This window comes from Stylophora pistillata, chromosome 7 (assembly GCF_964205215.1).
Source record: "Stylophora pistillata chromosome 7, jaStyPist1.2, whole genome shotgun sequence".
In the NCBI taxonomy this organism is placed as follows: domain Eukaryota; kingdom Metazoa; phylum Cnidaria; class Anthozoa; order Scleractinia; family Pocilloporidae; genus Stylophora; species Stylophora pistillata.
In genome coordinates, this window is record NC_142525.1 from 3383618 (window position 1) to 3409387 (window position 25770).

General features: G+C 38.5%; 2 protein-coding genes and 1 pseudogene across 2 annotated transcripts; 1 reads left to right on the top strand and 2 right to left on the bottom strand.

Annotated features, from left to right (window-relative positions):
• Window positions 1–36: 36 nt before the first annotated feature.
• LOC148726199 (C-type lectin domain family 4 member D-like) lies at window positions 37–8590 on the bottom strand (annotated as a pseudogene).
• A 2165-nt stretch (window positions 8591–10755) lies between these two features.
• LOC148726200 (C-type lectin domain family 10 member A-like) lies at window positions 10756–14080 on the bottom strand. The gene is made up of 2 exons (XM_088728508.1): window positions 13751–14080; window positions 10756–12456 (listed from the first exon to the last, which is right to left on the bottom strand). Exons 1-2 carry the CDS (start codon window positions 14078–14080, stop codon window positions 12019–12021), a joined length of 768 nt encoding a protein of 255 aa, XP_088584634.1. The 3' UTR covers window positions 10756–12018.
• A 5729-nt stretch (window positions 14081–19809) lies between these two features.
• On the top strand, window positions 19810–23022 carry LOC148726201 (putative skeletal organic matrix protein 5). Its single transcript, XM_088728505.1, has 3 exons — window positions 19810–19844; window positions 21127–21256; window positions 21571–23022. Exons 2-3 carry the CDS (start codon window positions 21191–21193, stop codon window positions 22090–22092), a joined length of 588 nt encoding a protein of 195 aa, XP_088584631.1. The 5' UTR covers window positions 19810–19844; window positions 21127–21190; the 3' UTR covers window positions 22093–23022.
• The last annotated feature ends 2748 nt before the right edge of the window (window positions 23023–25770 follow it).

Genomic DNA, 25770 nt, shown 5'->3' on the forward strand with positions numbered 1-25770 from the left:
AAATTCGTATTCCCAAGCGGCCATGTAATGTTCTGTTTATTTTACAGATACAGATAAAATTTCCGCATAACGCACAACTTCGCCTGAGCGGGAAGCTTCTTGTAATTGGCTAATCATGTTAGTAACCATGACGACACCAATATCCTCACACCTGAAAGGTAAAAATAGAATCTTCACTGCGCACGCTGAAAAATATGATTTTTTTAGTAAAAAGAAAAATCCTGGTATTTCATCAGTATCTATATAATAAGTATGTATATGTATATATAGAAAAAAAACTTAGTATCTAGTAATGGGTACCCCATGTAATGTCTCTTATTCCGCAAGCAAATTCATTGGATAGAAATTCGTAATACATAGAAAAGACGTGTACCCCAAATCCTTTGGTATTAATATTGCATTCTCTGTGAAAAAAGAATCAAATATTTCTTAAATCTTATTAAGAGCTAGGACAGAAACATCATAAACTTAACCGATTTGAAAGTTGCAACATCATTATCAAAGTACTGGACTTTTTGTTTAAACAGCTTCTTCTCGGCAAAAAGGCCTACTAGCGCCTAGTTCATTTATAAGTTAGTCAGAGCGCACGGTTAGTCGTTTTTCTTTGCTCTTTGTTAACGCTCTTCACAAAGGTACAACAGATCGATCTACGCAGCGTTGAGATGCGGTCCTTGGATGGGCTAATTCAAAATAGGCCTTTTTTGGCAAAGTATAAAAGGTGCCCGATGTTGATTTTCAAGAAAAATATTACAGATCAGCAGATCTGATTACCGACAGATCTCCCCCGCGGCTCTTGCAGATCCTGCGCCGGACTTCAGTCCAATTCTGTGTTGGAGTGTCGAGAAAGGTAACATGATCGAAAGTGGAAAATCCATCTTTGACAAACCCACGGAAATCACTTAGTAAAAGATTAAACACTAAGCTGATTAGTTAATATTGATTAAATCAGTTCATTTTGAGGAATGAGTGGATAAGTGGAAAAAGGAATCTTGATCCAAGAAGCTTTTGATCTAAACATTAACATTAATCATTAACAACTTTATGGCTGTGAGTTGCCACTTCTTTCCCCTGAGACCTCAAGATTCACAAACTAACCTAAATTTGTAATTTTGATTCTAAAAGTGGATGTGCAAGCAGGTGGAGATAACATTATAACTAATAAACGATAGATTAAAAGCGTACCAATAGAAAATTTCCACTTTTCTCATTAAGTTGCACATATTAAGACTGCATTTTTTAAATATGATATTATCATATACCATCAGTGCATCGTCACGTACGATTTCAACTTGTAGGCAATAATGCAACTGTTATAAAAATCATCTACTTGTGAAAAAAAAATACTTCATGGCTGGTATGACGCGGAGTTTCGTCTCAGCCAAGAGAGACTCTCAGGTGCTGTTCGGAAGTGTTAAGTAAACTCGTCGAACATTGCGCTCAAAGTCCCGTTCATAAATTCAAGACGCTACCAGACAGGCCTTGTATTATGCAGCATTCCGAACCGCACATTCACGAGTTACAATATATCAAAATTAAAATTATAACATAACTAGCAAATTCGTGCAAACAAATTCAATTGCGCGAGCGTGCTTCAATTTTCCATTGTGCACGCTGGTGGCGTCAGCAAACAAATGCCTCGCTAAAAGAAATTTTTCTCACGAGTGACTTCAGCATTTTTCTTTAAAAAACGGGAAAAATTTCTGCAAAAAAGTTTAATTAGATATGGCAACAAGCGAACAAGCCGACGAGGATCTGGGATGTTACTAAAAGTGGTAACGGGGAACGGGGAACGGGGAACGGCTAACGGCAAACGGGGACCGGGTGTACAGCGGTAACCCACCTGAGAATTCAAAATGGCGGAGTCACGATGTTTACAAACACTGATTTTATCGCTAGGTCGCTGCTTGCAGCGAAATTAGACCACTCGCTTTTATTTAACTATTGCCCAGGCGAAGCCACGAAGCCTAGTATTCCGATGCGGGGATTCCAAGTCAACGTTTCTGCAATGGCTACCACCATTTGTTCTGACGTCTCTCTTTGTTTTTCCTTCCTGAAATCTGCATCTTTTGGCAGAGTTTGGGTATGTTAGTTGTTTGCATTGCCCAACAGCATTTTTTGCAGATAAGTGGCAAGGAGGTAATATCTTAGATTAACAGAAATGAGCTAGAAAACGTAATAACCAGCCTAGTTATCAAAATTACTACATGCAGATATCTTCTTACCTTACCGCAAAATAATATCAGGAACATATCTTTGTATCGGCCCATAAACTTCCATGTAAACAATAGAGAAATCGAACATTGACAGAACTTTTAATAACATTTAATTTAACAGGGAAACATGAGTTATGTCTCCAAGAATGTAGGTGTCTGAATTCACATTCATGCTAATGCTTACAATAATATTTACACTGCATTGATCATATTCAAGAGAAAATGATTCCCATAATGGGCGTGAAAGTCATTCAGCTGTTTGCTTTACAACATTATTGATATTGCTAGGTTGTAACGGTGAAGATATTGGAGGTGAACTTCATTACCTTGCAGTACAATTACTCTATGAATATAAGAATAAATGCCGCGAGCTTGTATTTCTGAGTTGATTGTTCAAATGTTGTGCATGAATTGTAAGATACTTACCTCTCCGAGGACTTGATTTCTATGCAACCTGCAATGTGTGCCAGACAAAAACTAAATTTATGAGGCACTCAACATTTCAAAGTAAAATCCTTCAATAAAACCTACGCTTACCGTCCATGCTTTTTGCTCCGAAGATCGCGTTCGAAGAGCGTGCTCAACACGAGTTGCCAGACCTTTTTAGTTCCCTTTACTCCGCCATTTTGAATTATCAGGCGGGTTACCGTTGTACACCCGTTCCCCGTTCCCCTTTCCCCGTTCCCCGTTCCCCGTTCCTCGTTTTAGTAACATCCTGAGGATCTGCCTACTTTTTCTTTGGGAATGGACTTTTTACCTCCTGAGAAAGAACTCAGAGAAAGGGAAAACAAAACAATCAACGGTTTCATCTCGTTTCGCAACTCATTTCATTTCCACGCTTGAATTCACCTGTCAGTTTTTGACCAATCAGAGACAAGCTCATTGAAGCATAGCGAAATACTTTTCCGAAACAAAATAAACAACGCATCGAAGCGTAGGAGAGGGAATTTCTGGCCTTTAAACATAAACTACAGCGATGAAAATGTTATATAACAATTGTTTCATACGTCAGCTGTACATTCATCGAGATACGAAGGACTCAGGAAGTTTGGAGAGCACTCAAGAAGCTAGAGTTTCTCTCGGCTACGTCTCAAGCAACTCTTACGCATTTTTCGTGTTCTCCAAACTTCCCTTGTGCTTCATATCTCGTTGAACGCACGATGACGTATGAACCAATTGTTAATTTCAAATACTTGTGAAAAAATAATTTGTGGCTGGTATGACTATATACATGTTAAGTTATCAGAGAGACACGCACATGAATCTCACCTCCAGTAACAGCTCCATAGGAATAGCATCTATTGTGTTATGCTTCGTTCTTCAAAGTCTCCCGACACATGTAAATGAGGTGGAAGGTATTCTGAAGTTGCTCTCAGCGAGAGAGTCCTTTTTTCATCGTCAGCAAAGTGGTTGTTTTCGTTAAAAATGGACATGTCGTGTTTGCTTAGTTCACAAGTTCCTTCGTCTTTCTTCGTGGAGGACAACACGAGGTTGATAGAAATAATTTGGATATATCAACAAAGTTGAAATGGTAAATTGGCCACCGTAACAACGCTCGAAACGTCAGCTTTTGTAACCGTTACGGTGGCCAATTTACCATTTCAACTTTATTGATATATCCAAATTATTTCGTTACTCCCACCGACGCAGCCCCAAACAGTTTCTTTCGATACTAACAGCCTTTATTCATCGTTGATAGAAATAAGCCAGGTATTCATTAATGCGGACTCATTCTTTAATGACAAAACAAGTCACGTTGTCCTAAAATAAGCTGTCGCACTTTGTAACAACACAAGCAAGTTGTTGTAAGTATCCCATAATAGCTGTCTTTCCCGTCAATAATAATAATAATAATAATAATAATAATAATAATAATAATATTAATAATGATATTGTAAGAAATAGAAACTTTTTTGAGAGACATGTTTCGGCATGCTTATGCCATCTTCAATCATAGTTAATAGAGGGGACTATGCTTCAATCAATGAGGAACAGAACGTGAGTAATTATATAACAGACAAGTAGATGAATAAAATATTTACAGTATGATGTAATACAAGGGCGTGTACTAATTACAACGTGACACCAAACATCAAAGGTGTGTACTAAAACGCTAGAAAAGTGTTATAATGCTGTAATTGTTTGTTAAGTTCAGGTTCGATCTTATTTATATAAAAAAGCTTCTTTGGGTTTTAAATCAATTGAGTTGTTAGCAGAATCCAGAATACTAAAGCAAGAAAGAAAGTATTTGTTCTTACAAGATGGAGATGTGTTAAAATGCTTAAAAATATGCGAGTTTTTATCGCTTTCCGTTTACTCCTTTATCCTAGTAGAGAAGTGGCGACTAGTTTCGCCAATATAACGGGAATTACATCCCGCACAAGAAAATTGATAAACTACCATGGATTTTAGAGCATCAGGAGTACGATCTTTAACACTGAACATGTTTTTGATTTAAAAAGAAGTGAAAATTAGTTTGATATTTAGGTCTGATTTACAAAAGCGCTTAGTGAGTTGTCGGAGTTTGAAATTTATTTAGTTTGAAAGTGCCAAATCATACTCCAGCATCCTTACATCTCGTGACGAATTGGTCGACAGCGAATCAGCAAAAACTTCAGCCCTTAAGAAACATTTTCCGCTACTTTGACATGGGACAGGTGGGGAGGGGGGGATGGTTGGTACAGGTGGGGGAAGGGGGGAAGGTATGATAACCTTTTATTTTCTATGCTTTCGAAATAAGAGTGAATATTGTTCAAGCGACATTCTTTTGTAGCCAATCACTCTTGTTGAGGTTAAGTAGATCAGTATATGTCGCACAAGTAAGCCTTACAAGAAACGCAATAATGACACTTTGCAAACGTAGACAAAAATATTTTGTTAGAGCTCAAGTTTCTTGAGAACGGCAAGATTTCAGTAGACGCTGCTTTCTATATCGAGCTCCAAACTGCTAACTCTGGGATGTATTCATGCCCAAATTAAATGATAACTTGTCGGTCAGTCGGTCGGTTATATTAGCCACCCAGCCAATCATTTAGTTGGTTGAGCTGTCAATCAGTTGGTCGGAATGTCAGTCAGTCAGACAGTCAGTCACTTAGTTATCCGGGCTGTCAGTCAATCACTCAAGTCAGTCACTCACTCACTTGGTCGGGCTGTCAGTCAATCAGTCAAGTCAGTCACTCACTCACTTAGTCGGGCTGCCAGTCAGTCAGTCAGTCAGCCAGTCAGTCAGTCATTTACTTCGTTGGTCGGGTTGTCTGTCAGTCAGTTAAGTCAGTCAGTTAGTCAGTCGGTCGGGCCTTCCGTCATTCAGTAGTGAGTACTCCTGTATTGCTTTGGGATAGTACTGAGTTAAATAAAGGAAAAAATGCAAGGAAATATTCAGCACCTAATCAAAGTCTCCTAAACAGCTAGAAAAGTCCTTGCTTTTCCGTTTTAGGCCTTTTTATTGTTCTTCCTTAGATTAATCCTCCTTTTTTAACTTCGTGATAAACAGTTACAAGTTACAGCCGTTTTTGGAAATCTACGTATAAATCGTTAAAAATCTAAAATAAACAAACGAATCAAACTTTACGTTTAATTTGGCAGTTGTAACGTCATGAACTAAGAGTTAAACTCACTGTAAAGACACCTTCTTTTCGCGAAGGCCTACTAGGACCGAGTCCATTTACTAGCTACTTCAGGTACAATTTAAATGGCTCTTATTTCACTCACGCTGACGCAGTCTTAAAAGCTACAACAATTTTACGCAACGCTAAGATGGGGTCTGTGGATGGGTTGAATCAAAAGGTGCTCCCACTTGGTTGCAGGGGAAGTTGTTCCACTTTGCAAATGGTGAATCCTTTCCAACACTAGTGGCAGACTTGCCAATTTGTCCACTAGTGGCCGATTTTCCATTTTGTCCACTAGTGGCAGATTTGCCATTTTGTCCACTAGTGGCCGATTTGCCATTTTGTCCACTAGTGGCCGATTTGTCATTTTGTCCACTAGTGGCACAATTGCCATTTTGTCCACTGGTGGCCGATTTGCCATTTTGTCCACTAGTTGCATATTTTCCATTTTGTCCACCAGTGGCAGATTTGCAATTTTTTCCACTAGTGGCCGATTTGCCATTTTGTCCACTAGTTGCATATTTGCCATTTTGTCCACTAGTTGCCGATCTGCCATTTTTTCCACTAGTTGTATATTTGCCATTTTGTCCACTAGTTGCCGATTTGAATTTTGTCCAGTAGCGTCACATTTTCCATTTTATCCACTAATGGCTGATTTGGTAATTTTTCCACTGGTTGCAGATTTGCTATTTTGTCCACTAGTGGCAGATTTGCCATTTTGTTCACTAGTGGCCGATTCGCCATTGTGTCCACTAGTTCCGGATTGGCCATTTTTTCCACTAGTGACCGATTCCCCAATTTGTTCACTAATGGCAAATTTGCCAATTTTGCCACTAGTGGCAGATTTTCCATTTTGTCCACTAGTGGCAGATTAGCCATTTTGTCCACTAGGGGCGCATTTGTCATTTTGTCCACTAGTGGCAGATTTGCCAGTTTGTCTACTAGTGGCACATTTGCCATTTTTTCCACCAGTGGCAGATTTGCAATTTTGACCACTAGTTATCGATTTCCCATTTTGTCCACTAGTGACACATTTGCCATTTCGTCCACTAGTGGCAGATTTGCCATTTTGTCCACTAGAGGCAGATTTTCCATTTTTCCACTAGATGCACATTTGAAATTTTGTCCACTAGTGGCCGATTTGCCATTTCGTCCACTAGTATACATTTGTACGCAATTCTCATTCTGGTTTCCATAATTGTTTGGTTCTCCCTCTGCCCATGAAGAAAATTGGCTTTTCACAGGAGTGTCGTCAATCCAGTAAAACTCATTGTCCGGTTTTCTGTAAAGTCCAATGTATACACTCAAATCTTGCATTGTATTGCTTATGAATTTGTTCTCATCGGCATATTTGATTACTGGTACACCTCCCCCGTGGCTCTTGCAAATCCTGCGGTCTTCAGCCCAACTGAACGCTGGGATGTCGAGGAGAAAAGGTAACATAATCGAGAATGGAGAACCCATAGTTTTTCACTTACCTGTTGTTATCAGCGAGTAAAAATTAAAACACCCAAGCAGATTGAAATCAGCTAGATCAGTATAGATTGAGAAACGTGTGCATGATTGAATGAAGAATTTTGAACCAAGAAACGTTTGATCCAATTATGAAAACCTTTAAGGCTCTATTTTGTCAGCCCATCCCCGGAGACCTCAAGATTCGCGAATTAACTAAGTTGAAAAAGGACGACGAAAAAATATTGCAATTGATGATTGTTTATCTAGAGGTGTCCTTATGATAGAAAATCGTACACCTTTCCCATTAAATTGCGGACAACATTTGTGCATTTTAAAAATATGATAGGATGATGTACCATCAGTGCATCGTTATAGCTGGCTTCAACTTATAATAATAATAATAATAATAATAATAATAATAATAATAATAATAATAACGTTTATTCAAACCATAACAAGGAAGGGGAAGTTATTTTGGGAGGATACATATGTGATAAGGCGAATTGTTAATTTCTCGATTTTCTTTTCGCATTTCGTATGCTTATAGCACTTTTTAATTTACGCGTATTCTTTTATCGTTTTCACTAATTAATTTATTCACCATTATCTTTCCGCTCTAGGTAAATACGCCATTCCAAAGTGCCATATTTTATTTTGGGTTCTGTTTAAACCCTTTCCGTCTAAGTGTATTGTGTTTCCTAGATTTCCCTCACTATTTGGTAAGTTTCTGTCTCGTGGTACCTTTCTACTTGTTTTAACGTTTTATTGAGTCGTCACCAACAAAGTTCAAAGGGCGGGGGGGGGGGGCTGTAGTTTAAACTGACTGTCAATAACTGCTTATTCTTAGGGAGAGGGTGGGGGAGAGTCTAAAGAATATTACAGAGCTTAAGGGATCATTTTTTGTGACACAAAAGTCCTCTAGCCCCTCTCCCCCCTCGACGATAAGATAGTAAGAGAACATATAATATTGATTCTGACCTTCTGTAACAGCGAGAAAGTCGTTCCTTCGTCGTCAGAGAAATTGTTGTTTTCGTTAACAATGGACATGTCGTGCTTGTTCAGTTCACAAGTTCCATCGTCTTTCCCCTTGGAGGACAACTTGAAGTTGGTGGAAATACACCAGGTGTTTATGAGACATTGCTGACTACACGATAACAAACTGCGTGCATCAAACCGTTTACCGACACATCTTTTAAGGCTCGTATATTCTAAGGTTTCAAAAAAGGAAAAACGAGAAATTTTGGGGTTGTCTTTGGCGGAAAAACGTGCATTACCCAACAGAAATAATAAAACAACTGTCGTCTTCGAAGCCATATCTTGTTCTGTTGCACTATGTAATAATCTTTGCAGCTTGTAATAACACTCTCTGTACTTCGTAATTAGAATATAACTTCTCAAACTCATTAACAATTTATAACTCGAGCCCACCAATCAACAACTGTATACCACATCACGTGGCTGCGTTTGGATATCCAGCGAAAAACTAGATGAAAATCTTTTAAGATTTGGATACAATATCCAACTGTCTATTGATTCTCGAAAAATCCTGCGACATTAATAAATTAATTCCAACTATACAACGTCTCACGCAAAAAAAAATCTATTTACTTCAAAGAATGTAACAGAATGATTGGGAAATTCACATATTATAGCAGTTCGTAGAATTTATAACGACTTTGAAATTACTGTTATCGAAAGTTACACTCTGAAATACTGAACTGACATGATCAACTCTTGCACATCCTGTCTTGAATTTTAAACAGTCTGCCTGACTCCATGGTGCAAATCTTGAGCGTTGAGCCAATGCCGGAAAATCTGTAATGCCTATTTGTTCTTGTAAACCGTAGATTTTGGAACAGAATTGATAACACACTCCTTCATGAGGATCTTTGGCCCCGGAAAAAATTCGCAGCATTTATTCTACAGAGGCGCCATCATTTCTGTTATCAACGTAGATAACTAATCAACACTTGCAGTCGGCAGGTTTCTATGCGGTTAATCAAAAGGGGCATGCCATGAAATCTACAGCTCACAAAGAATTAAAGAACCCTTTAATTACATGAGTAGTGTATTAAAACAAAAAATTGGAGAAAATATTTGAGGCGATGGAGAATGCCGAAAAAAAAAGATACAAATGCTTGTAGCCTCCTCAGCTGTAATTTAAAATTCGTGGCAAAACATTGCTGCATTTTTAAAATACTCTTGCCTTTCGTGGTATCTTTTAACCTTGCCTCATAAAAAATGAGGAGTTACTGAAAATATAAAAGTTTCAGTTATCGATGTCTTTTGTACTTTGTGAACAAGAACGCGCGCGTTAACGTTAAGAACCCAGATCACCTGTTTCGTTCGCATGTATAATACATAACGTCAGGTAATGTACTTGTGCGCTACGAACAGCTCGGCAAGGAACCTTCCGTCCATTGTGGTTATTATTTTATAAAGGTTCAAGCTTTTATAAAAGTTTATAAAAGTTTTTATCAAAGGTTGACCAATTAATCCACAATTCACAATGAATCTTGGATCGGAATCACTTAGCGCCATCTCACCATGGAGGCCGAAGTCTTCGATCAATTTTTAATATTTTTTTAAACAAAAATAGCTACTCATTCAGTCAGTCATCCAGCTAACCGCCCTTTCAGTGAGTCAGTTGGTACAGCTCTCAGTCAGTCAGTCAGTGCTTCTGTAGTGTTTTGGAAGACGTATAAAATACTGACAAAAAAAAAAGGTCACATCTGTATTTAGGATATAATTAAAGTCTTCTCATCAGCCAGAAAAGTTCTTTTTTTTTCGTTACAGGCCTTTATCATTCTTCTATGCTCCATTTTGGCGCTTTCTACAAAAGTTACAGCAGATCTACGTAGCCTTTAGTAAAGACCTTAAGATGATTTACAGTTAATTCAAATTACAGTGCGCCTTTCTGGCAAAGAACAAAAGGTGCACCCTCTTGGCTCTTTGGAGAAAAAATTACAGATATTGTCGTTCCACTTTCCCGGTACGAGATGCTTTCCGGCAAACATGTTGAGACATCTCTCTCTCTTGCTATGATTGTTCGGCCATCCCTGCCTTTAGTTAAAGTAAACTGTTAGATTGTAGTGAATATGATTCAGTTATCAAAGAATCATTGAAAGGGCTCGCCCCATCTTTCAATTAGAGTTAATGGTTGGGGTTCAATTTGAAATAACAAGAATGTTTTTTAGGTCAACCTTTCTAGACAAACATTTTGTCGAAGGGGAAAAATTGGCAGGAAATGGAGAATGCTAAAAAGGAGTTACGCTCGGCTCGTTAAAGAGGGAATTAATGTAGATCATAATTTTAAAAGGTGGAATAAGTTGAAAACGATTTGACACTCCTGGTTTGCTATCTTGCAGTCAGTAATTACTTTGAAATAGATCGTGTTATTCTACAAAATTACATTCAAGTTACCCTCTAAGAAGGACGGCAAAGCAACTTGGAAATGAGCAAACACGATATTTCTGTTGTTGAGGAAATTATCACTGACCCTGTCAATTCAAAATGTGTTACTTTTCCAATCGGCCGCAGAAGTCACTTCAGCTTTCTGTTTGTTTAAAAGCTGAGCTCTAACTTACCCAGATCAAAAGAATTCTAAAATTTTTCGGTTCCTTAAGCTTCGTTCTCCTATTTTAATTACACAATTAACGTACACTTCACTTAACCCTTTTATCAAATCCATTTATCATTCATCAGTACTCTCCATCGCCCCGAAAAATTGGAGTGCTAACATTTTGCAGCCTCAAACATCCACCATGAGAGGCTTACTGGTAGTTGCATGTTTGCTCATTTGTGTGATGGCAAGTAAATTAGCAGTGTTCAAAACTAAATTTTTCCTTAAACCAATCAAAGGCTTCTTCAGATAAGATAAATTAACATGCCATATCAGGCACAAAATCAAAAAAGTTAGTACCTATTAAAGATGAAACTCTGCGTCTACAATTAATATTTTTAAATGAAAGGGTTCAAGGTACGGTAGTCCTACTAGCTTAAACATTTCCGTTTACAAAATAAAAAAAAAATTGACGAGATCTAGAGTTTTCAAATAAACTTGCTGAGATCTTGAATTTCTATTTGCAGACCAATGATAAATGAACAGTTCCCCGAGGGACCTAAAACTTTCTATAGATATATTTAGATTGTTAACGTCGTACAATTTAGCAGCTGAATAGGCAAAAGAAGTTGAAGCCAGATTTTTCCGTGCGCAGATAAGGTTTATTTCTATTTTGATAACTGTTTAATTTGTTTTCTACCTTTGTCCATGGCGGTAAATTCAATTAAATTCAACCTGATCATGACGCTACCGACGGAAAAATGTCGAAAACCCGCGCGACTTACGTTCAAGGCGAATAATTTCAAGGCCTTTTTTCTCCGGCCTAAAAACGTCAGATTTTTTTTTTGGATCTTATGGATCTCAGGTTTCAAAACACGAATTCGAAATTCAACTTTCGTCCAGGAGGGGTAAATTTCTGGGGGGTATTAAAACATAATTTGGTTTTATCAAACGAGTTGGCGAAGATCGATTACGGTAGAGATTTTCCAAAGATGACGTTTCAAGCGCGAGTTTCAGCGGACTTTTACTTCGACAGCTCCATCTTACAAAGATTAACTAGCGCCCAGTTCATTTACTAGTAAATCAGAACACACCGTGTATGTACTTTTTTGGCCTTGTGTCGACGCTTTCCACAAAAGCTAGAAAAGAACTACATAGCGTCGAGAAAGGGTCCACAGATTCACAAAAAACTTTTCTGGCAAAGAACAAAAGGTGCATCCTGTTGGTTCTCTCGAGAAAAATTACAGATAACGTCGTTCCACTTTCCAGGTGGGAGATACTTTCCGGCAAACATGTTGGCACATTTCTCTATCTTGCTATGACTGTTCGGTTCTCCATCTGCCCATAAAGAAAACTGGCCTGCCACAGGAGTATCGTCAATCCAGTAGAACTCATTGTTCGGTTTTCTGTAAAGTCCAATCCATACACCCATGTCTTGTACTGATTTCTGATTTTGAATCAGGTTGAGAATGAAGTTGTTCTCATCAGCAGATCTGATTATTGGCAGGTCTCCCCCGTGACTCTGGCAAATTCTTCGAGCCTCGGTCCAATTCTGCGTTGGGGTGTCGAGAATCAGATAACATGATCGAGAATGGAGAACCCATTTTTTCTGACAAACCTATCGTTATCAGTCGGTGGAAAATGAGATGGTTAGGTTAAAAATACTTAATCCGATTAATTGAATATGATTTTTTGAAGTGCATGGAGGTGAAGGGTGGCGAGGTAAATATTTATCATTAAACCGAAAAATAATCGGAAATGAAATTGATGACGCGCGATTTAGTCTCTTAGAAGTTCGGCGATGAATGGCCTGTCTCAATTGCGCTCGTAAAATGCTGAAACCTTGCCCACTGAAATGCTCAAAATCTTAGTATTTTTATATAAACGTCAATCAGAAGCTTGATTTTTCGTTGTTCACAATAATTGCCGAGATCGGACAAGGAAAATTGAGTGAAACTTAGCTGTAAAGAGTTGCTCAAAATTATGAGAGAGATCTAAATATTTTCTAAAGTCTACCAATAGGCCTGCGAAACGTTGTCAAGGGAAAGGTGAATGAGTTCAAATGGTTGGTAAACATTAAAGGAAACTGCATACTTTGAAGTCGCTGACTTTCATGAGCTTGATATGTGCTCGTTTGATCCAAGCACGAACATCTTTACTGCTCTATTTTGTTACCCGCTCCCCTGGAGACCTTACGAATTGCGAATAAACTAAATGTGAAAAAGGACAAAGAAATATGACAATTGATGCATGTTTTATAGAGGTGTCCTTATGATAGAGAACCGTCCAGCTTTCCCATTGAATTACGAACAACATGCGTGCATTTTAAAAATATGACATAGTAATGTACCATCAATGCATCGTTATAGCTGGTTTCAGCTAACAACAATGAGGGGGGATTTTGGGAGGATACACATAGGTTGAGGCCAATTCCTCTATTTTCTTTCGCATTTTGTGTGGTTCTGACACTTATTAGTTTACGTGTATTCTTTTCTCGTTTTCACTCATTCATTTATTGACCATTATTTTCGCACTTTTGGTTAATACGTCGTCCCCAAAGTGCCATGTTTTTCTGGGTTCTGTTTAAACCCTTCCGTGTAAATGTGTTGTGTTTCCTAGATTTCCCTTAGCATTTGGTAAGTTTCTGTCTCGTTGTATCTTTCTACCCATTTTCCCTCCTATTTTGTCGTCACCAACAGAGTTTAAAGGGCGGGGGGGAGGGGCTGTAGTTTAAACTGACTGTCAATAACTGCTTGTTATCAGGGGGAGGGGGAAGGGGGAGTCTAAAGAATATTACAGAGCTTAAGGGATCATTTTTCGCGTCACAAAAGCTCTTTAACCCCTCCCCCTCTCGATGGTAAATGATGACCGCTCCATATGATAATCAGAGAACATATCATGTTGATTCTGACCTTAAGTAACAGCGAGAAAGTCGTTCCTTCGTCGTCGAAGAAATTGTTGTTTTCATTAACAATGGACATGTCCTGCTTGTTCAGTTCACAAGTTCCATCGTCTTTCCCCTTGGAGGAAAACTTGAAGTTGGTGGAAGTACACCAGGTGTTTCTTAGACATTGCTGACCGCACGATAACAAACTTGGTGAATCAAACCGTTTAGCTAGATATCCTTTCAACCTCTTATTTTGTAGGGTTTTAAAAAAGCCGAAATTTTGGGGGTTTTCTTCGGGGGAAAAATGTGCATTACGCAAATGGAATAACAATACGACCGTCACCTTCGAAGCCATATCTTGTTCGGTTGCACCATTTAAACAATAGAGTGTTTCTGTCGAGGAACGCGGCATGTGATCGATTTCAACCATTAAGAACCGGAGAAAATTTAGTGGTGAACTATAAGTAATGATATTTGCAATCTGTAATAACACTTCCTGTGCTTCGCAATTAGAATGAAACATGTTGCACCATGTCATCACACCTGCAGCACTTTGTAATGCCTGTCGAATTTTGTAATTACACCGGTAGCACTTTGTTATAACACCTGAAGCACTTTGTAATATCTGTCGAACTTTGGTAGTACTTTGTAACGAAAATGCTGACTCACTCTGTGATGACAAAACAAGTCACTTTGTTCTAAAATAAGCTGTCGCACTTACTTAAAACACATGCAAGTTGGAGTAAGTAGCCCATAGTAGCTGTCTTTCCTGTCAATAATTATAATAATAACGATAATAATAGTAATCATGAAAATGATAAAAATGATGGTAACAAAGAAACCAGCTGCAACATTCAAGCTTCAACTGGCTCTTCCAAGGAAAGCTCAGCTATTAAGAGGTACTGTCAGTAAGACCAGACATGATCATCAAAATCACGGACACAGCCAAAAAATCGATTTCGCTCATACTTTCTATGTTGATAGACCCTTCTACCAAAGTAACCACAACAGGGTTAGTTTTTTCTGATCTTTCTTCATTTTGTTTAGAGTAATTAAATAAAAACGGTCGAGTGCGGATCGAGCCAAATTTCGATATTCAAAATATCGAAATTCTGTCATATTCATGGCTTGCCAGCGTAAGTTGAAAATTATCTGTGAATTTTCCTTTGCAATAACATTATAGTTAGGGCCTTGAACAATTCATTGATGTCATTAAAAGCAGATATGTTCTCGTTATAAATATTTTATGAATTTTTTCTCGATGACACCCTGCGGCTGTTTTTCAATAGCTCTATGGTACCCTAAAACAACTGCCAAAACTGCTTGTCGGTACGCGAAGAAGAACCCAATAACTATATTGCAGATACAGTTTACGGATAGACGTTCTCAGATATATTTTCAATTTTTTGGGATAATTTTTGGTTTTGCAGTAACCTTGTTTGAAGTTTGCGTATTTTCGAGATTTGCTGCAGCCGCCATATTGAAGTTTCAACTAACTTGACCATCAAGAAACAATTGATCGCATGTCGAAAAGTACATTTGAAGTTAAAACATGAAAAGCTAAGTTATGATAAGACTTGGTTTCCGTTTCTTATCTAGAAAATTAATTAAATTGGTGGTAGATTCTGGCAGATTTTTGCTTGTTGTCAGTTTGTTTACACAAGATATTTGGTGACTACTTTACCAAAAAGTTACGTTTTGTTGATACCTTCGGTTTCGGTTGCAAATCTACTTTCTAGGCATTTCAGTTATTATTAGTTTAACCTTTCAGAATTTACAATCCACGAGAACTCTTTTCCATAACAAACACTGATCAAATGATGAATAATTTAAACTATGTAGCGTGTGAAACGACCTGTGTCTATAACAGTATCCGTCGGCAGACTGTCCACAGCATGAAATTTTGAATTTACGGTTCCGTAAAGACGTCGTAAAGAAAGCGTTAAGATCCTCTTTACTTATCTTTACGAGCTTCTTTAGACTTTCGTAAAGAAAGTATTTACGCGATGTAAACGGTTGAATATAAAGATCACGTAATGAGACTATAAACGGTTTCTTTACGCGTATTGTAAAAAATCGTAAGTAGTGTAAGGCGTCTACTCCGGCAATCCCGCGGAGCCTGGGACCGAGTTTAAATAAGAATTAAAAAATCGCTCGGCCAAAGTATTGGGTTCGAGTTTAACGGAGGATCATGTTTTCCCGACAAAGAAAGACAAACTTTTTCCTGCTTGTGCAAACTGCCTTGGACGGGAGACAGACGCGAAACCGGTGGATGATTACAAGCATTTTGACTTCCTCACTTGAAGAATCGAAGCAAAAACTTAAAATTAGGGATCACTCATAAGCTGCGAAATTAATTTTGATGTTTCAGCAAATGACAGCTTTCAGCTATTTCGATCAACCGAATTTGTTATTGGTAAAAACTAATTAATATTGGCTTTTACACTCGTTTCCTCTCCCCTCCCCCTCCCCTCCACACACACACCACACACAAACATAAATAAATCTTTAATCATCATTCGTTTTTCTAACGGACCGCTTTTAGAGGAAATGTGGTCAAAAATGGAACATTTTCAAAATATGGTGGCAACAGCCAAAAAATCGATTCGGCTCCTATTCTCAAGTTAGGTAGGCCTAACCATCTGGTGAAACAAAGCACTGCATACTTCGTTTGGCTGAATATCGATTTATTTTGGAGAAAATCGATAATAACTGAAGTTCGACCAAATGCCGCTTTTGAAGCTCAAAATTTCAGACAAATCTTGGAGCGTCGCGCCACGAATCGAAAATACTTGGACCTATAAAAACTACTAAAACGTGAAAAACAACATCAATCATAGTTTGACAGCAATTTGAGCAATTCTTGGGATGTTACTAAAACGGGAAACAGCTGTACACCCGTTCCCCGTTCCCCGTTCCCCCTTCCTCGTTCTCCGTTCCCCGTTCTCCGTTCCCCGTTCTCCGTTCCCCGTTCTCCGTTCCCCGTTCTCCGTTCCCCGTTTCCCGTTCCTCGTTCTCCGTTCCCCGTTCCCCGTTCCTCGTTCTCCGTTCCCCGTTCCTTATTCCCCGTTCCCCGTTCCTCGTTCTCCGTTCCTGGTTCTCGTTCTCGTTTTTCGTTCCCCGTACCCCGTTCCCCGTTCCCCGCTTCCCGTTCCTCCTTCTCCGTTCATCGTTTCCCGTTCCTCCTTCTCCGTTCCCCGTTCCTCGTTCCCCGTTCCTCGTTCCTCCTTTCTCGTTTTAGTAACATCCCAAGAATTGCTCAAATTGCTGTCAAACTATATATTGATGTAGTTTTTCAAGTTTTAGTAGTTTTTAGTATCGGTCCAAGTGTTTTCGATTCGTGGCGCGACGCTCCGAGATTCGTCTGAAATTTTGAGCTTCAAAAGCGGCATTTGATCGAACTTCAGTTATTATCGATTTTCTCCAAAATAAATCGATATTCAGCCAAACGAAGTATGCAGTGCTTTGTTTCACCATAAGGCCTACCTAACTTGAGAATAGGAGCCGAATCGATCACTAATGATCTGCCCGCCGCCATTATCACGGGATCCCTGTTCATGTACGCGGACGATACGTCAATTTTCAGCATCGGAGAGTCTGCAGACGCAGCGATTGCTTCCTTGAACTGTGCTTTGCGAGAGGTCTACAGGTGGTGCCTCGAGAATCGCTTAACACCTCACCCGGCTAAGAGCGAAGTCATGTTAATTAGTACACCAACCATTATAGGACCGCTACCTCCAATATTTTTGGGTAAATCTGTTTTAGGCTATGTCAAAAAATCGCGTCTTCTTGGTATGATTGTAGATGACAAGCTTACCTGGATACAGCATGTGCTAGAACTAAAGAAAAACTGTGCGAACAAAATAGACTTATTGGAGCGCCCAAGGTTCTTGACCAAAAATGTCCTTTTAAAGTTTTATTTTAGTGTAATATTACCTTCTGTGAAGTATGGTATTATATTATGGGGTTCGTGTACAAATTCGGATCTTCTGTACTCAATTGAAAAACTTCACTGTAGAGCAGCAAAAATTGTCTACAACTTATCCAAAGATATGGAATCTAATGTAGCTCTCGACGTTTCAGGATGGGATACGATCAATTTAGAATACAAATTTCAAATGGTTAACCTTATTTATAGAGCAAGTAAAGTCTCACTACCTCAGTCTCTAATTAATAGCGTATTCATAAAACGGGAATGTAGCTATTCACTAAAGGTAAAGGTAAAGGTAAAGATCTTTATAGCTCTAAACAACATACGTGTTTAGTTACAATTTTAAGGTTGAAATCAGACAGGCGCCTCTGGCAGCCGTGTTTAGTCCGTAGCGATTTCACCTACCCACCCAACCCACCCCAGGGAGGACATCCATCACACAGTAATCTCGTGCGTGGGAAATTAACGTCTCTTACCCCAACCCTGCAGGAGACGGGACCTCCATTTATTCGTCCCTATCCAAGAAAACTAGAATATCTAACCATTTCTTGATGTTAAAGAAAGGAAGCATATTCTTCTCAATTAATTTTAAGACCGTGAGATTTGGTCCGGCCGGTATTGAACTCTCGACCTCCCGCACAGCAGTCCGGCGCTCTCCCAATTGAGCTAACCAGGCGGCGGTTAAACTAAGAGACCAAGAAGCAATAACCACTCCTAGATTCAACACTAGATTGTTAAAGGACTCTTTAGCATATAGAGGTTCCGTGCTATGGAACTATGTTAACCATCGTGTCAAAAATGTAGGTATTTTCGCCCTGAAGAATCTTAGGAGGCTACTCAGGAGAAATAATCACTTCACAAGCTTTACTTTTACTAGTTTATCAGGTTCGACGGCTAGGAATAGATTAATTGAGTACAAGTACTTTTAAGTTGAGAGGAAATTGAATGTTTTATTGTATTATAGTTTCTTATTTAGTTTGAAATGTGTCTTAGTATAATCGTAAGTTGGCTAGATACTATTTTGTTAAGTACACGACCCCACAAGCTTTTTATCTTTAATTCTTATCGTGTATAAATAAAGATTCTACTACTACTACTACTATCGATTTTTTGGCTGTTGCCACCAAATGTTTGACCGTTGGTAACATTCGCTCTTAAATTGGTCATTTCCCGACGGAGTAAAAAGTCTTGAATACCAAGGAGAGAGAAAAATAGTAGTTTTAATAGAATTTTAGTCTCACTGTAAAAAAAAAGTCGAACTTTATGGACCTTAGTTTTTTAAATAAATTTACTGACAGTGTTCAAACCGATATATTTCCTTCGACTAATTCAGAGCTTCGAAAGAAAGCCTTGGTTTCCTTTCTTTGTCAACAAAAGCGAATTCATTTTGAATAAAAAAATCCGATTATAATGCTAATTGTGAAAAAATTGTCGAAAACGCTCTCAACTGAGTTTCGACGAATAGAGCCACGAATTTCAAGACCTTATTTCTCTGGCGAAGTCAGATCTGTGTTTTTGGGAGTTACGTATGTAGTCTTTGAAAGCATAAAACTCCTTCTAGCGTTGTGAGCTTAAACCTTTCCTTTTGATTCATAACAACGAGGAAGCTAAAGTAAAAGCCGTCGTCAATCAAATATCTCAGCTGAAAAAATGTTTTTAGTTGAGGACGTTGATTTGGCTTTGTGACGGTTGAATATACTGACCAATGAAACATTTATTTCTATTCTTCAACAGCTCAGCAACGAAGCTGTAAAAACATTGTATGGTCGTCTGCGTAGCTTCTTCAGCTTGAAGTTAATTGGCACCTGTCAATAACAAATTACATCAGCGACGTTAAAAAAGAACAACAACACTAATGATAAAAGGAAATGGGTTAAAAAAATTGAACGACAGGTTTTGAAATAAACAGCCCTGATAAAAAGCTAAATTATTAAATTCATTTTGTCGGTGTGCTGAAAACTTCTACTGTCAACTCATGATGTAGCCTCAGCATAATTTTCTGAGAACTTGTGACAGGGCATGATGCGTAAAGTTCAACCTTCTTCCTAGGGCTTTTTCCCTTAGTTGGAAAAGGCCGTGGGAACGAGGTTAGCGTAAAGTTGTGTTGGCTCTTACGATTACATACTGACAGGGTGTATTTCTTTTCAGAACTACTGACGTCTTGTAAGGAAATACATGGCAAGAAATTGTAAATAATAATTACTGAAACATCTGAAACTTTGTCTAGTAGATATGCATTTAGCTACTGGTTAAACTGAGTACCGCGTAAGTATAGTTAAATGATTATCTTTCGAACGTGATAACTCGCGGCAAAATAAAGTAACTCGAAGCAAAACATTGAACTCAAAGCAAAACAAAATTTAAAATTCATGTAAGGGTGAGCGGCTGATATCGTTAAATACTGACTACGTCTTGCGCATGACGCTGTGTATTTTAACACGGCGGATTACGAATCACCTTGTATTCGTACCCTTGCCTAAAATTGTATTTCAACTAAAGCCTCTGTTTGTCGAGTCTTTTAAAATTTATTTGAGGGTCAGACACTGACTGCGCATGACACTGTGTATTTCAAAAGATGGGTTACGAAATTGTCGTTTACTGTGAGTCTAGCAAAGAAAGTGTGTTCTTGAATGACAATTTTTTGCTGTATGTGCGGTTTTTTCTTTTGCCGTGAGCTATTTTCTTTGAACGTGCGTCTTTTTCCTTTTGCTGTGAGTATTTTTCTTTTGCCCCGAGGTTATTTCTTTTGCCGCGGCAGTAGTGGGACACCGTTAGTCTGCACTTATTTCGCGGGGATCTGTTGTCATGATTTGTTGTTATTTTAGGTTAGAATTCCCCCGTGAAGTAAAGAATTTTCCCACACAATGTCAGTTTAAGGGCCATTGGTGGAAAACGAAAAACGACTTGACTTGACTTGCAATCCGTTTTCCAAATTCCATGAGAAAACGAAAAATGAAAGTGGAAGTCAAATTTCGTTTTTTACAGTGCAGCGAAAAACGAAAACCAAAAAACCAAAAAAGGAAAACGAAAAAGAAATTTGATTTTCATTTTCCTACGCAATTGAAAATCGGTTGGTACTAAGGTACACCCATTGTGTACATCTTGCAAGTAATTGGAGAATATGACAGAACACTTGCAGAGTGCAAAAAGCACGAAAGAGATTTTCAACTTTTGCTTTTGAATATGTCAAGATGGTAAAAAAACTTAGGCCCAGAAAAATATGTTTAAGAAACTAAGTTCTCTTTCATTACGATCCAATGAGTAGCGAAGTGTGCTATATATATATATATATATATATATATATATATATATATATATACATATATATATCACAAGGTAAGACTGTGGCTTAAAATTTTAGCTGCAATTCAGATCCGATTAATTTTTATCTTTTTTCTCGTTTGGGTTTATTTGCTTGTTTGTCTCATTGCTTGTTTGTTTTGTTTGTTTGCTTGATTATTTAAAATCAGGTCCACATTAAACAAAGCTCACTTACTGAGGGTAGAATCTGCGAAGGTTTTCGTGTACTGTCACATGACTAACCTTGACGCATGCGGTGGAGGCGGATGGACGCTGGTTATGAAAATGAATGGCACACAGGTGCGAAAATATATCTCTAGGCGACTGATCACTGAGTAAACCTGTGGGCCAATCTGTTTGTGGTCAGCCAGCCAGTAGGTTTGTCAGTCGGTCAGGCTATCTGCCCATTTATCACTTGTCAGTCTGTGTTCTTTGTCACAGTCCTTTGGCAATTCAATCGCTTCAGTTCTGTAAGCAGTCCCTTGATGTAATTCAGCTAATAAATAAAAGTCCTGAAGATTTTAGGTATGCAAAAGACTGGTGATAAATAAGGTCAACGAACAAACCAAAATTGTTAGCTTTTTCCCTTTTTTTTTCTTTTTCTACCATTGCAGAATACTTTTCGTTACAACTCTGAACTCTGGAGCAACAATGAAACCTTTAATCTGGAAGGAGGAAAGACTGGGTTTGACTCACAAGAGGTTAAACTACCAACCTACTGGAGCACACCGTTCACCAAGATCTGCCTTGGTATGAAGATCGGACAACACATCAACTTCGCTGTTATCAATAAGCAAGCTAGCTCTCTGCACTCACTGATTGCTGATGGAAAACACCGTAACACTTCACTACATCGTGACACGTGGAAGTTGCTGATTGGTTCACAAGCTTCCTTGCAATCCAATTGCAACAAAGAAGGGTTTAACGTTGTGACCGAAAATGAGGATAAAAAGTGGCCAAAGGTGAGGATTGGTATCCTTGGTAACAATGAAGATGACTGTTTCACTTGTGATTCCAGGATTGGCTTTGGAGCGGAGTCGTCGAAGGACGTAAGCGACAATTCGTGTGGAAATGAAGCTTCTGGGGGTTACGGAAATACACATATCAAAGCGATGGGATACATCTTGGTCCAGTGAGAACACGAAATAGCAGCAAGCACTCAAATAATAATAATAATAATAATAATAATAATAATAACAATTAAGCGTTTATTCCATCATAAGATAAAACTACATATCTCATGTTACAATGAATTCGGAAAAACTACAGCAGAAATCTACATACATATTATGAATTAAAAAGTACGTCATTACAATAAATGGAGGTTAAATATCAACTTATTTACAAAGGTGTTCATAAAGCGCTGTGTAATAATTTTCGGGCGTGCGCAGCCTTTTTTCTTAAGATTATGTAAATATGTGTTTTGGACAGGAATGATGTCTCTCAGGGGGTGGCAATCCGTTGATTTTAGTTTCTTCAAAATGTTTCGGTCTTGTTTGTTTAAAAGGTTCTTGATAAAAACTGGAAATGAGATAAAACGGCGTTTATGACATCGGTCTAAAAAATTTTGTACAACCGTAAGATCGGACTCAGATGCCCCATAGACTGAAAGTGCATTGCTAAAATTAGGCAAAACAATGGATATAAAAAGATGATCAATCTCTGCCTGAGAATAATGTTCCTTTCTCAATGTTCATAGGACGTGTAAACACTTATTTGCTTTGACAAGCTTAGTTCTTACATGCTCATCAAATTTTTCTTCACTCTGTAAAGTTACTTCTAGTAAAACGAAGCTATCACATTGGGGAATATTATTAATTGGAGAGTAGAGTACATTATGATTTTTCTTTCTAACAACCAGCTCTTTACATTTGCAAGGGTTGCAGACCATTCTATTGTCTTTACACCATGTTAAGAACTGTCCTACTAAGTCGGCAGACAGGTCACTACTCCTAGTGATAGGCGAAAGAATAGTGGAATCATCGGCATATTTAAAAAGCACAGGGCAATTATTAAAAAAATCTCCAAATCATTCAAAAATATATTAAAAAGATACGGTACGCTTACACTACCTTGTGTGGTTCCTCTATTGACAGATTTCCACTGTCCTAAAAAATTATAACAAACAACAAGTTGCTGTCTTGCATAGAGGAAACTATGATACCAATTGATAATGTACGGATTTAGATGTAGCTGTTTCAAGATTTATCGTTGGCGTCTTTAAGGTCAGGCGCCAGTTCCAAGAAGAAATTTAGTCGGTAGGGTACCGGAAACATAAGAAAGGCAATGAAGAAATTTGACAAAAGACATTCGTAGACAAAAAGATTTTGGTATAGCTCAACTTTTGTGAGAGCAGTAAGTTTGAGAAGCCATTGCCTTCAAACTCCGGCCGCGATCTGCAAGCTCTTGGATATATTTATGACCAAGTTAAAATATGATTAGTTCACCCCTTTGGTTGGTTGATTAATCGATCAGCCTGCCAGCCAGTTATTTAGATGGTCGAGCTGTCAGTCAGTCAATTGGTCGGATTGATAGTCTGACAGTCGGTCAGTCAGCAAGTTGGTTGTGCTGTCAATCAAGCATTCACTCAGTTGGTCGGGCTTTCAATCAGCCGGTTGGACGGGCTAGCAGTCAGGCAGTCAGGCAGATGGTCGAGTTGTTACTCAATCAGTCAGTCAGCCAGCCAACAGTTAGTTAGTCATCTGGTAGGTTGTCAGCACTCTTGTCAGTAGTGTTGTAGGATACATATGAAATATATAGAGGATATTGCAGGGCCGCGCTGGGATACGAGTTTCATCTTCTAGTGCTGTAAGTATCTCTCACGAGTGAGCGAAGCAAACGAGTGAAAGATACTTTCTGCACGAGAAGATAAAATTCGTATTCCCAAGCGGCCATGTAATGTTCTGTTTATTTTACAGATACCGATAAAATTTCCGCATAAAGCACAAGTTCGCCTGAGCGGGAAGCTTCTTGTAATTGGCTAATCATGTTAGTAACCACGACGAAACCAATATCCTCACACATGAAAGGTAAAAATTGTTTAGAACATAGCTAGCAGAGTCGCGCAATCAAATTCATTATACGTAAGCGTGCTCAAAATCCCGATAGTGCACGCTGACAGCGTCAGCAAATCCGACTTCGCCAGAAAAAAATTTTTTTCGCGCGAGCGGCCATTGCTAGTGCGGGGAAAAACAATACATTTCGCGACAATAATGGATACAAACAGAAACTCGGCCTGCTATTCCGAAAACGAAGACAATGTTTCGACCTTTTCCCATGGGCTAGAGTTCTTAAATGAGGCAGAAAAAGAGAAAAACAAAGGAAAAGGAGACTCGGCATCAGCGCCGTCACGATTCGCTTCAACTGATATTGTTGTCCGTTTTTCGCGTCGCATTTGATGCACAATTCCACCGGCTATGTTCTAAAACAATTGGTTCATGCTTTCAGCTGTGCACTATTGAGTTATGGAGCACGCGGGAAGTTTGGAGAGCACTCAAGAAGCTAGAGTTGCCCTCGGCTATCGCCTCGGGCAACTCTTACGCTTCTTGAGTGCTCTCCAAACTTCCCGCGTGCTCCATAACTCGATAGTGCACGCTAAAGCATGAACCAATTGTTAAATCTTCACTGCGCACGATGAAAAATATGATTTTTTTAGTAAAAAGAAAAATCCTGGTATTTCATTAGTATCTATATAATAAATATGTATATGTATATATAGAAAAAAAACTTACTATCTAGTAATGAGTACCCCATGTAATGTCTCTTATTCCGCAAGCAAATTCATAGGATAGAAATTCGTAATACATAGAAAAGACGTCTACCCCAAATCCTTTGGTATTAATATTGCATTCTCTGTGAAAAAAAAATCAAATCTTTCTTAAATCTTATTATGAGCTAGAACAGAAACATAATAAACTTAACCGATTTGAAAGTTGCAACATCATTATCAAAGTACTGGACTTTTTGTAAGGCAAAAAGGCCTTCTAGCGCCTAGTTCATCTATAAGTTAGTCAGAGCGCACCGTTAGTCGTTTTTCTTTGCTCTTTGTCAACGCTCTTCACAAAGGTACAACAGATCGATCTACGCAGCGTTGAGATGCGGTCCTTGGATGGGCTAATTGAAAATAGGCCTTTTTTGGCAAAGTATAAAAGGTGCCCGATGTTGATTTTCAAGAGAAATATTACAGATCAGCAGATCTGATTACCGACAGATCTCCCCCGCGGCTCTTGCAGATCCTGCGCCGGACTTCAGTCCAATTCTGCGTTGGAGTGTCGAGAAAGGTAACATGATCGAAGGTGGAAAATCCATCTTCTTTGACAAACCTACGGAAATCACTTAGTAAAAGATTAAACACTAAGCTGATTAGTTAATATTGATTAAATCAGTTCATTTTGAGGAATGAGTGGATAAGTGGAAAAAGGAATCTTGATCCAAGAAACTTTTGATCTAAACATTAACATTAATCATTAACAACTTTATGGCTGTGAGTTGCCACTTCTTTCCCCTGAGACCTCAAGATTCACAAACTAACCTAAATTTGTAATTTTGATTCTAAAAGTGGATGTGCAAGCAGGTGGAGATAACATTATAACTAATAAACGATAGATTAAAAGCGTACCAATAGAAAATTTCCACTTTTCTCATTAAGTTGCACATATTAAGACTGCATTTTTTAAATATGATATTATCATATACCATCAGTGCATCGTCACGTACGATTTCAACTTGTAGGCAATAATGCAACTGTTATAAAAATCATCTTCTACTTGTGCAAAAAAAATACTTCATGGCTGGTATGACGCGGAGTTTCGTCT

What these genes read in the sequence shown, in the direction of transcription:
- LOC148726201 (XM_088728505.1), top strand. Translation starts at nt 21,191, where the DNA reads ATGACTAACCTTGACGCATGCGGTGGAGGCGGATGGACGCTGGTTATG. An exon ending in TGAAAATGAATGGCACACAG is followed by an intron (nt 21,257 to 21,570) that starts GTGCGAAAATAT and finishes CTACCATTGCAG; the next exon opens with AATACTTTTCGTTACAACTC.
- LOC148726200 (XM_088728508.1), bottom strand. Translation starts at nt 14,080, where the DNA reads ATGGCTTCGAAGGTGACGGTCGTATTGTTATTCCATTTGCGTAATGCA. An exon ending in CTTTCTCGCTGTTACTTAAG is followed by an intron (nt 12,457 to 13,750) that starts GTCAGAATCAAC and finishes TGATAACGATAG; the next exon opens with GTTTGTCAGAAAAAATGGGT.